The sequence below is a fragment of the Carlito syrichta genome, unplaced genomic scaffold (assembly GCF_000164805.1).
Source record: "Carlito syrichta isolate Samal-C Ts95f unplaced genomic scaffold, Tarsius_syrichta-2.0.1 Scaffold302610, whole genome shotgun sequence".
NCBI lineage: Eukaryota > Metazoa > Chordata > Mammalia > Primates > Tarsiidae > Carlito > Carlito syrichta.
The window spans coordinates 101027-113714 of record NW_007246706.1 but is presented as its reverse complement, the minus strand read 5'-3'; the positions used below and the strand labels follow the sequence as shown (position 1 = coordinate 113714).

General features: G+C 33.5%; 1 protein-coding gene across 2 annotated transcripts in view; it reads left to right on the top strand.

Moving 5' to 3' along the window:
* The window catches only part of UBE2E3 (ubiquitin conjugating enzyme E2 E3), an 83175-nt gene extending 72258 nt beyond the window's left edge, over window positions 1-10917 (top strand). For both annotated transcript variants that reach the window (XM_008057023.2, XM_021711812.1), the window contains exons 4-6: window positions 5043-5175; window positions 8535-8682; window positions 10283-10917. In XM_008057023.2, the coding sequence (XP_008055214.1) occupies window positions 5043-5175; window positions 8535-8682; window positions 10283-10380 (379 nt within the window). In that variant the 3' untranslated portion in view covers window positions 10381-10917. The remainder of the gene's footprint in view (window positions 1-5042; window positions 5176-8534; window positions 8683-10282) is intronic.
* The last annotated feature ends 1771 nt before the right edge of the window (window positions 10918-12688 follow it).

Sequence of the window (12688 nt, the reverse complement as noted above, 5' to 3'; positions counted from 1 at the left end):
CCCACCCCACACCCCCGTGTTCCAGTAGTTCCAGTGAAGTAGCACTCTAGCTTTAGGAGAGAAACCAGGAGAACAGTCACATTTCTAGAGGCTCCAGCCAAGAGACTAGAGAAGGCTAAGGAGAAAGGTATTCTTGATATTTCCCTTAGTAAGAGAAGTCAACAATCTTCCAGGCGAAGCAGCTTTTTGAGTGTGTCTTAGTTATATCCAGTGGTATTATACTTCACCATGAATCTGAATATAAAAAAACAAGGGGTTAAATGTGAGATTGTGACACAGTATTAGCTGTAGACAATATACTTATAGATGCTGATGTTTAATTTCACTATCCTTATGATTTGTCCTTCTAGTACTAGTGCTTGGTGCATAGTAGTTCCTAATGTTGTTTTGCTGACTGACCTTGGATTTTAAAAAACAATTATTTCACTTTGTGTATAATTACATTTGTAGAAATGTTTTCACCTGTGTTTATATATAAGTAAGTAGTACTTTGCAAAGATAAATCTGTACCAGAATTCTTATTCTCTTATAAAGTATTTCTCATGGTTATACACAATAGGCTTGACTGCATTTGGATGATGAATGTCATAATAGGCCTTAAGATAGACAAAACACAAGCTTTAAACTAGCAGTTTTGAAGAAGACTATGGTAATTACTGGAACAAGAAACCATTATTCCATTATCTGTGTAGTTAGAAGTCTTTAGGCAGTTGCCTTAAATATTTGAGCTCATCAGTTTTTTTTTATACACCTGACTGCCAGAAATAGTCATTAATTCTTTCATGAAGATGGTTATGTAGACTGAATTTATTTATGTATACATATATCACTCTCTCAGACACATAGAGCCACTTAAGGAGTGTGTTCAATCTAATCTCTTTAAACAAAAGACCATGAAAATAAATACTGCTTCTTTCTCTGCAGACGATGTGGTAAGGTTGCCAGGACTGGACAGAAAGAAGGAATAGATTTATATGCCACATTCTCAATATATGAAAAGAAAACTAGGTCTCAAAAACCATACTTTCAGATATCACAATAATTCACAAAGGGCCAGGAGATTACACAATCATTTTGTAGTAGTTTATGTAATAGATGTTAAGCTGGTAAGGGATGGTTCAAACACTTGAAGAATCAGAATCTGCTTAATGCAAATCTTAGGAAAAGCATCCACCTTATAGGATAGTACTCTGATTAGTATTTCTTGACAGTTATTGAAGGTGTTTCAGAAAGGAGTTACACACTAGTATAGGTTTTTTATGCACATGAATAATTTGTTTTGAAGGTGATGCCTTACAGATTTTCTTTTCTGCTCTTTTCAAATTGAATTTAATATCATTTTAATTGTGTTTCCTCTTACCCCCAAATCCTAGGTGATAAACATAAAAGACTCTAAAACTCATCTTGTCACCTACTGTTTTGTTCCACAGGCTTAAAATATAATTCCTAAAGTTGTGGAGGGACATTTATACTAGACACTTAAACAACATGAAAAGGAACAAAAAATGTTAATAATCCAAATTATATGACGCATTTAATATGCTATTTAAAGAAGTATTTACTAGTAGAAGCAATTACAGAGTCAACCTCAATAGGCCATCAGATATCTTTATTTCTGAATCTGTTAACATTTGACATGATCTGGGTAATTAAAAATATTTATATGGATTTATTGCTTAAAAATATGTAATGAGGACATTTTGCAAGAGAATTTAGTAATAAATGTATGACTCTAGACAAGTCACTGAATCTTCTGGTCTCTTCATTTTCTCATCTATGAAACTGTGATTAAAAATACAGAATACTAAGGATCAAATTAGGTGAGCTATAAAGCGCTTGTCATAGAGTGGTCATTCCCTGAGATATCCCCTTTTTTGCTTTAATGTAAAGTACAGAAGTAAGTATGACTTTAATAATAATTTAATAATCATTACATGCATATTAGCTTGGACACTTTTTTTAAAGGAAATAAAACTTGAATAGTTTGTCTCTTTGTATTTCTTTTCTAGTCTCATTCCCCTTCTTTCTTCCCCAGAGACAGTAACTGTCTTTATTTTTTGTCCATGTTTTCTGTTTAAGTTTTCATTTGTTTACTGTGTAGGTATGCATTCATAAACAGTATGTGGAATTTTTTTTATGTTATAAAAACTTGCATAAATGAGCCGGGTGCAGTGGCTCACGACTGTAATCCCAGCACTTTGGGTGACTCAGGTGGGAGGACCGCTTGCAGCCAGGAATTCAAAGCCAGCCTGGACAACATGGTAAGAACCTGTCTCTACAAAAAAGTAGAAAAATTAACTGGATGTCGTGCACACCTGTAGTCCCACCTACTCGGAAGGGCAGGATATTCACTTGAGCTCAGGAGCTCAAGGCTGTAGTGAGCTGTGATTTCATCTTTACACTCCAGCCTAAGCAACAAAATCAACCCTGTCTCAAAAAATAAAAACTTGCATAAATGATAACCAGTTACATATTTAATCTCACAACTTAGTTGTTTTTCACTCAACCTTATTTTTGAGGTCTGTCTCTTGCTGAAAAATTTATGTCATTCATTTTAATTGATGTATGTATTTACCTGTTCTTATTGGTGAACATTTAGGTTTTTTGCTGTTTTTCACTATTATTACCAATGCTGGGTTGAATTGGTTGAAAATGTTCCTATTTTTAATATTCTTCTTAGAACTCAAGAGAACTTATTTATTAAGTCCCACTTTAATCCCTGAAATGTATACTACTGACCTGAAAAAAATTTATAATGAACTTTGTCAATTGCTTAACTCATTCCAGTCTTTTCTAAAGATTAGTCTAGTTTAAGGACTCCTCTCTCTAATCCCATTCCACCCCTGATACTCATACTAAGGTGTTAAATGGATATCCCCATTGTGGGAAAAGCCGTATCAACATTAGGAACAGTTATTGCTTATTTTAGTGATTTTAATGGTGACTGGTTTTAATGTCCAATGTTATGAATTTTTTAATGAAGCATACCAGTTCTGAAGTGTTCTTTTTGCAGCAGAAGTGTCAAAATTCTTACAACTGTTACTATACTTAATCCATCCTAATGAAGTAACCTTTTATATGTAGACATTTCTTTTTAAATATGTATTTATAGTGAGTAGATGAACTAGCTTTATAAGTGTTGTTCTCTGTTTTCTAGACTGCTTTTTTAGGGGGATTGTATTCATATATCTGTTTTCAAGTTAAAACACATTTTCCAAATAAAATAATGTTGTATAGAGTCTGTAGACATAAGATATATTTATGAATCACTAAGGTATTTCCATATGATTTGGCATAATGTAAAAATTGTGGGATTTTACTTAATTGTGACATGGTAGTGCTGAAGTGTCTCATTTGATTAGCTAATGTATTAATCTGATTGAATCTTATCTAACTGTTAAGGTTGTAGAAAAGAAAGGTACTTGACATAGCTACATCCTATAGGAAAATGTAATGCTTAAATTATAAAATAATTATTAAGATAACTAATTCTCGCAGTGAAATTACTTATAGAAACTTAGTTTTAACATAACACTAGTTAGGATATTGGTGATGTCAAGAATTAATTTAAAACACTTCAGAGTCTGTATGGCTTTTAAATATCTTTATCAGCCAAACTGTTTAGGATATATGCTAATTGCTTTTTAGAAATTTTGAATTTTAAAAATATCTATAATGGCTTGAGTGCTAAAAGTTACAAGGCAGTCACCAATAAGAAAACCTGATTTTCATGTATTTTAATACCAACAGCAACTTTGGCCATTTCCTTTTTTTGTCTACTAATGCCACAGAAGTTACCCTTTCTCACTTGCCCTCCTAGTTTTAAGTTTCTAGTCATATCAAGACCTAGGCCTTATCACTATTGCTGAAGGGACTACTACTGTCACGACCTAGGTACATTTCTTTTCTTATGTTCTTTGCTCTGTTTCTTGTGCCTTTGCTGTTCCAAGTCTCTCCTACCTCTAACTCCACCCCTGCTGTGAAGTTCTTACTGGTCACTTTCCTACCTTGCTTTTTTTTTTTTTTTTTTAAAGATGTGGAGTACAATTTAGGGTTTACCTCCCTCCTGTCTATGGCACACCTTTCCAGCACTTTCAAAGTCCTATTCCCTCTGTCCTCTGTTTTCAAACAATTTCAGCATCTTGAGTCTCCGGGAATTCTCTTTCTTTGCCTCTCTTTCTTTGTAACCAGGACTTTCTTATTTTTACTTCTCTTTTCTCCTTGGTCATAAGGGTGCATTTAAAAGAGTAAGAAAAGATCAGAGACTGTAGTTAACACCTGCCAACTGTGTGAATTTCAGGGACCAGACATCTGGTCATGCTGAAGGCACTATGGGTTATGTATTTTAAAACTGTTTAACGAGATATCACAGCAAATAAAATATGACACTGCTTTTCAGTATTTTTTTACTGCAAATATTCAGTATAATATTAGGGAGGAAGAGGTTAAATAAACATTTGTGGACCAGCATTTAAATTATCTTATTTCTGTGATCAAAATGTGATCCAAAATACCTGATTTTTTAAAGTATATTTTTGGAGCATGACAGTATATAAGTTAGAAATTTTTTATAAACCAATATTTAGAGAAACATTGGCTTCTTCTTGCCTTAATATAAAAAATTTGCATGTTCTAAACTTTATTTGTATTTTTTAATAAATAAGCTTTGTTTTTGTATTGCTATATTTGCTGAACTTGTAACTGTGTAATAGATTATTTTTAGGAAATGTACACTGAATTATTTATGGGGAAAAGTCCAAGATTTATGCAGCTGTGTATGTGCATGCTTGTGTAGGGTAGAGAAAAGGATGTATAAAAGAGAGAGGAGCAAATGGGACAAAATGCTAACAAAAGATTTTATAAATTTGAAGTATTTTCAAATTAGTTTCTACACACATACGTGAAAAAATTGGGACCTGTTTCTTTTATGTTTAATTCATCCCTTATTGCTCTAGGTGGCTAATTTACCTTTAATACTTCTTGGTTTTTTAACCTGTGTTGCTTACAAATGTACATGTTAATTTCTATTTTCTTTTAAACAGTGCTGGGCCTAAAGGAGATAATATTTATGAGTGGAGATCAACTATACTTGGTCCACCAGGTTCTGTATATGAAGGTGGTGTGTTTTTTCTGGATATCACGTTTTCATCAGATTATCCATTTAAGCCACCAAAGGTAAGAACTTACTTAAAAGTGCATTTCTTAATATTTATCTATTTCCCCCAAAGTTTTTCTAGAACTTATGTGTGTATTGATGTAGACACTTTTATTTCATTGTTATTCATGGATTGATATAGAAATTCACATAATCAGTAATTTTAAAATTGAAAATAATTGACTCCTTCCTTTCACAAGTAACTTTGTAATAAACAGAGAGAGAGTTAAGTATTACTTGTAAGTAAAACTGTACTTTGCACATCCATAAACCAGATAAATTTTTGACTTGTGGTATGAGGGAAATTATCCCATGAACCTTCATTAAGAAATGTCCTGGGATAAAAATTAAACCTGTTTGACAGATTGCAGAAATAAGGGTTTAATGAAGTGAATTTTGTGCCACCTACCTTATCGTTATAGATAGGCAAAAACTGGAAAACTGGAGCAGAAGAGAGGGAAACTAGCAATATTTAGTAAATTCATTTTGTACCCTCTGTGGGTGTGATATAGTAATGGACACTGAGGGTGACTTGGGTGGCTTCTTCATTTTTGTAGACTCTGAGTTCACTTGAAGTATTTATTAGATGGATAACAAACATAGAAGGGGGTGAGTTTTGCCTTGTAATCACTGCCAATTATTTTGCAGCTTAACCATAACAATCACTTAAGTGGCTTCCTTTTCTGACTTCTCTTAAGCGATCAAGCCAATAGGTAAAAATCACCAGAGTTAATCGTGAGCATAATTAATGCTCTTGTCACAGAAATGTCTGACATTGCAGGGAAAAGTGTGTTATCAAGTCTGTAGCCCTCTTAACTACAATGTTATGTTTTCCTTCTCAGCGTGGTTCCTTATGTTTTCTATACGTTTTTAAATTTATGTAGCAACTTATACTATTTAAACTTTGTGTAGTCTGCGTGTGTATATGCGTGCAAAGTAAAGTTTTATTTTGTGGGGTGGCGGGGTAGGGGGAGGAAGTAGAATTATCTCTTAGGTAACAAGAGTTCCTCCTAGTGGCATTTACCACAAATTGCATATACCAAGCTGCTTCATCAAATTGCAGATAACAAGGTGCTCTCAATTGCAGCTATTAGTTTTTAGAATACTTTATTGTACATTCCCGTCAGAATCTAAGATCTTGAAATTATCTTTTTTTAATGCTCCAGGTTTGTAGAGTCTGCTGAACCAGTTAAATCGGTATAAAACCCCCACATGGATAACACCACAAATTGTATTGTTCATAATAACACATATTAAATGCCAGTATATCACTGCTCATTCTGTATTTGGTGGTTAAGTTTTCCATATTATACAAAAAGAAATAAGACCTAGCAAAATACTTCATGACTATATTTAAAGTGATACTTTCTACATGTAGTTTTTTATACTGGGAGTTGATTTTAACATGCTAACAAAATTAGAAAAAAAGTTAACAAGATTTATTTTGTACAAAATTATTTTCATATGCGAGGGAAATTAATCGAAGAAAATGACTCAAGTTTTTCTTAGCAGCTTATTCATGGAAAATGAAAATTGATTGACAAGATTTCAAACTGTAGTATTGTGTATGATTTATAAATAATTTCCATTAATAATACAGTTATTCATAAATTTAGCATGTTAATTTTTGCTTAAATTGCAGTATTTTAATTTTCTAACCCTTTAAATGTTGGTTCACTTATCTTGCTAGCATCTCTCACATAGTAGTAAACATTATCAAGTGCTTTTGTTAAACAAGTGAAAGATAAAGATTTCTAGTATTATCTTGGTGCCAGGAACAATTATTTCCATACAGTGCTGATTGTTTTGAAGTTTAGAAAAAACGTTGAGCTTCTTGAAAGATAATAAAAATTCAGTTTTCTTTTGCTTTTCATGAATGCTCTTCTGTTCACTATTTATCATTATCTAAAAATATTGTGTTATACATCTATTGAGTAGTTGTATGTCAGTGATCTGAACATATCCCCATATTCTAGAGTAGCACTAACACGAATATAAAAAAAATACACATACAATCTGTGTGTATAATTTTAAATTTTCTAATAGCCACATTTAAAAAGTAAAATGGAACATTGAAAATAATTTTAATAGTATGGTATTTAACCCAGTATATCAAAAATATTGTCATTTCAACATGTAATCAAGATAAGTGTACTGTTAACGAGATATTTTATGTTCTCTCTTTGGTACTAAGTCTTTGAAATTTTACACTTGTAGCACATGTCAATTTGATTGGCCACACTTTAAACTCTATATTCACATGTAACTAGTGTGTGCAGTATTGAACAGAGCAGTTCTTAAGGCACACTCTCCTCTTTCCCCACCATCCTGGTGTGTTCCCCTTGTCCTCAGAATGCATCCCCCCCCTTTTTGTTTTTTTTTAAGAATTTCTAATATTTTCTTCCCAGATTCCACTTTGGCGCTCACAGTGCACTGCTAGTGCCAAGAGATCGGGAATTAATCTTTTTTTCTCTGCTCAACTTCGATTGTAAATTAACTACCCAGTCAGTGTCTGTGGTTGTTTTGAAACTTGACAGTATTTGTTCCTATAATTTATCTTCTTTTCTTACACATTTTAGGAATATATCAGTTTCCTTTATCCAGTAGCTAAAGACTTTGCTTATTTTAATATTTTGGTGTATCAGGATACTGAACCAGCTGTAGAAGGTAAGAGACTAAGAAACAGAAAGGTAGATAGTACAGATGGTTTTACCAACCTTCTAAATCTTTCATCAGTATTTTCTGATGTGGTAAGACACTAACTGAGTTAATGATCTCTTATACTAAGAAACAAATAGAACTTTTATGTTAAAGAAAAGTCTTCATCATTTCCTCTTACTCTTGGTACCAAAACATTTCTTTTTTATAAGTTGGAGTCTCACTCTGTCACCCAGACTGGAGTGCAGTGGCCGCTCCTGGCCACCGCAGCCTCGACCTGCTGGGCTCCGGCGATCCTTCCGCCTCAGCCTTCCCAGTAGCCGGAATTACAGGCGCGCGCTACCATGCCCAGCTGATTTTTTGATTTATTGTAGAGATGAGGTCTCGCTGCCCAGGCGGGTCTCGAACCCTCGGGCTCAGGCAATCCACTCACCTCAGCCTCCTAAAGCTCGGGATTACAGACTGAGCCACCGAGCCCAGCTGGTACCAAAACATTTCTATCCTCCCTTACTTTTTGTCTTTATGTGTATGTGCACACTGTGGGTGTGTATACATATAACTACACACATCATAGAACTACAGTATCATTTATTTAGATGTAGCTGAATAACTTGATATGTTACCCTTCATTTTTTTGGTGAGTGTTTTAGCTGGTGATAAAGCATTCATTTTCTTCCTGGTTTTTTTTTTTTTGTTTTTTTTTTAATGTGACTCTGCTTAGGTTACTTTCCGTACCAGAATCTATCACTGCAACATCAACAGTCAGGGAGTCATCTGTCTGGACATCCTTAAAGACAACTGGAGTCCCGCTTTGACTATTTCAAAGGTTTTGCTGTCTATCTGTTCCCTTTTGACAGACTGCAACCCTGGTAAGCAATTCTTCATTAACACATACAATAAGACCACAAAAACCAATGCATTTTCTTGGTTGGTTTGAATTTGGATTGAGAGATAAATGCTGTTGGTAGAAAGAGTTTGTGAGGAAATTGTCAATGCCATTTGAGGTAGACTAGCCCAAATGCTTCTCTATGTTTTTGTTAATGGCATTCCACTCTATAATTATTTTGTCACCATCATTGATGGAATCTCTACTTTTTAAATTATGTAGTTGTACAGACCACTTCTGACAAGAGTAAAGCACTGTCTCTAACATTGGTGCCTCCTTTTCTTGCTCCTTCCATTCTCCTGTGTGGTTTAAAGCAGCTACTTACTAATGAAGAGCTTTTTGTTTTCTCTTCCTTTTTGGACTAAATTGGGACTATATTAGATATAGTAGTAATGGATATTAAAGTGATGGCTGATGAGAGAGTTGGACTAGATTATGATTATATAAACTCAGATAAAGTCATTAATGTGTAATTCATAACTTTAAACAATGTCTAGCTGCCACATAAGAACTTTAGCATAGGTAGCTGACTTGATAAAGTAATACTTAGATTTGGGGTTTCACGTATGTTATCTTACTTTGTGATCATTTTTTAAAAAGCTGACTTACTTTTTCTAAATATTTGATTAAGTTGCTAACCACTATTACTGTTACCTTGGGCTCGACAGTTACACAATAGAGAGAAAAAGAGAGAGGAATATTTGTTGCAGTATTATTTATTAAAGCAAAAGATTGGAAACGAACCTCAATGCCCATTAATAGAGGATATAGCTATGATAAAGAACGACAACTCTATTTGAACTGATGGTGAAATGCCTTAAAGAAATATTAAGTTAAAAAAATAAAAAATACATATTCATGATAATACTCTGAATGCTTGTCAACGCATACAATATCTCTGGAGAGAAATATTGTAAAACGGTAACAATTGTTTGCTAGGGAGAAGAATTTCTGAGTATTTGGAGTTGAGAAAGAGGGGAGTTTTACTTTTTCACTGGCTGTTTGGTGTAATTCAAATATTGTACCATATGTACATATTTTATCTTTTTGAAAAATAAACTCAAATAAACATTTACATCTCAGATTCAATTTCTAGTTCAGAATTATATTTAAAATGAGATGGTAAGTAAATTTTCACATGGAGATATTGATATTGATTAGAGTCATATTATGCACAGAATAAAGGAAGCATTTTATTCTGAATAGCATTGTATAGAAAGGTTGGAGTTTTATTTAAAAATTAGCATTTTAAAAATATCTCTAAGAAAACAGAAATATAACCACTTAGCACACTTCCATTATTGAATAAAATGCCAAGACTATGAAATAGTTTTTAAATATTAAGGCATACATCTTCTATAAAACTCAACTCTATTAACTGAATGTTTAGTTTTTTAGTGAAGGGGCCTTTCCTAATTTGAAAATTGAAATATACAAATTATAATATTACTTAAAACATTTTTTCTTTTGAAAAATCTAGCCATTATGTATCAGGATGCTGCTGTTTCAATTTAACAGAATATTAGAACTATCTTTAAGAAGATACCACATAATATCTTTTAACGTTCTTTCCACTTTTTCAGCGGATCCTCTGGTTGGAAGCATAGCCACTCAGTATTTGACCAACAGAGCAGAACATGACAGGATAGCCAGACAGTGGACCAAGAGATACGCAACATAATTCACATAATTTGTATGCAGTGTGAAGGAGCAGAAGGCATCTTCTCACTGTGCTGCAAATCTTTATAGCCTTTACAATACGGACTTCTGTGTATATGTTATACTGATTCTACTCTCTGCTTTTATCCTTTGGAGACTGGGAGACTCCCCAAAAAGGTAAATGCTATCAAGAGTAGAACTTTGTAGCTGTAGATTAGTTATGTTTAAAACGCTACTTGCAAGTCTGGTTCTTAGGGATATCAAAATGTATTTGTGATGTACTAAGGATACTGGTCCTGAAGTCTACCAAATATTATAGTGCATTTTAGCCTAATTCATTATCTGTATGAAGTTATAAAAGTAGCTGTAGATGACTAGGAATTATGTCATTTGTATTAAACCCAGATCTACTTCTGAGTATGTGGTTCATGCTGTTGTGAAAATGTTTTACCTTTTACCTTTGTCAGTTTGTAATGAGAGGATTTCCTTTTACCCTTTGTAGCTCAGAGAGCACCTGATGTATCATCTCAAACACAATAAACATGCTCCTGAAGGCATAGTTTCCTGTCGTAATATTTTAAGTCAGTATTGTTAGAAGGTGTGTCTGAGATGATTGTTGATGAAATAAAAATGCGGGTATGAAGATTAACTACTAAGAACTAGTACAAATAAACCAGTGATTAAATTGAAAACATTTGAAATCTTATTAAATGTGTAAGGTTTTTTATTCTTTAAGTCTTAATGAAAGAATACAATGAGCTTAAATATGCAAAACTGAATTTTAAACCATTAGTCTCAAAAACACATAAAGCTTTATATTGATAATAAGATATTTGAGCCAGAAAATTTTTACAAAATCCTGGCTCACTCAAGATTCTGGTACTGTCCTACAGAACATTTTGCTTCCAAATTGGTAATTTCTGTTGAGCATTGGGCAATAGTGTCAGATAATAACTTTGATCTGGTAGCTATTCTGTGGTGCACTTTTTACTTCTAATCATGGTCTTGAATTTTCATGGAGTGCATTACCTTTCTTACTGTGGCACATGGCCAGCAAACGTAGCCAGAGGCAGAGCTGAATACAGAATCCCTTGTCAGCCCTGAAGGTAAAATAGAACTGTGTATTAATGTGCAAATGAGGCATTATTTCTCAATTGGAAAAATACCAAATTGTAAGGTTTTTATAGGTTAAATTCCTTCTTTCTAGTTGTAATTATTAAGTAGTAGATTTCTTACTGGAGTTAGAATTACTTGCCATATTCAATTTGATAAACAGAGCATAATAGTACTTTTTTTCCTCTATGATTGAGATAACTGTTCCTGGTCATGTGGCCAAGATTGTGTTATATTGGACAAGTGCCTTCTCCAATCCTAAATATGGAAATGGAGTATCATCTGAAAATTGATAGAGTAGAATTATTGACATAAAAAATACATTGCTTCAAGATAAAAAAAATAAAACGTATAGTTGGGTATACTGTCATAAGAATTGTGGATTTCTACTTGAATATTTGTCAGTAGCACTCTTAAAGCAGAGAAAAATTAAAATTACACTTACGGATTTGTTTTTCACTTGACCCCAATCGTTATTACAAAGGAACACTATACGAAATGGTACTAGTTTTAAGAATCCAGGATTACATTTATGAAAACCGAATAGTCTGTAATGGAGTTCAAGTCAGTGTGGAGACCTTTTATGTAACACAGGATTTTTATAAACTGTGGAATGAGCCATAGAACGGTTTTCCTCACTTCCAAGATCGTACATTTTACATCTTAGAGTAATAAATGTCTCTTAGTGCTAGAGAAGATTTCATCATACCAAATATTTGGATGTTTGGGGATGCTATAATTGGACTTCCTCTAGTTACTATGAGCCTAATGACTACGGTCAGCCTTTTTTGTTTACTTGTAGGCTTTGTCCCATCCTGGTCTGGAACAACATGGAGGGAATTGGCTTCTTAAAATATTTACGGCTCTCACACAAATTACCTTTGTGACCTTAAATAAGACACTTTGACTTCCTTGAGTTTTAGTTTGTTTACAATGTGAAACAGAAGAGATGAATTTGATTAATTTCCCGATTTGCTCCTAACCTGCAAAGCTCAGCAATTCCAATCTTGTAAATTTTTGTTGTTCTTATTCTGTTTTTTCTTTCAGGGAACAGGTTACATTTTCAAATGGGCTAATAGTATCTTGGTGTCTTTTAATAAATAGATCTATCTATGCAGTGAGAGTCACGACATGCCAGGGTGCTGTTCAGTCACCAATGTGTGTTATGTCGTTTAAGACCCCGAAAGAGCTGTGGGAGAGTAGACACTGATGATCCT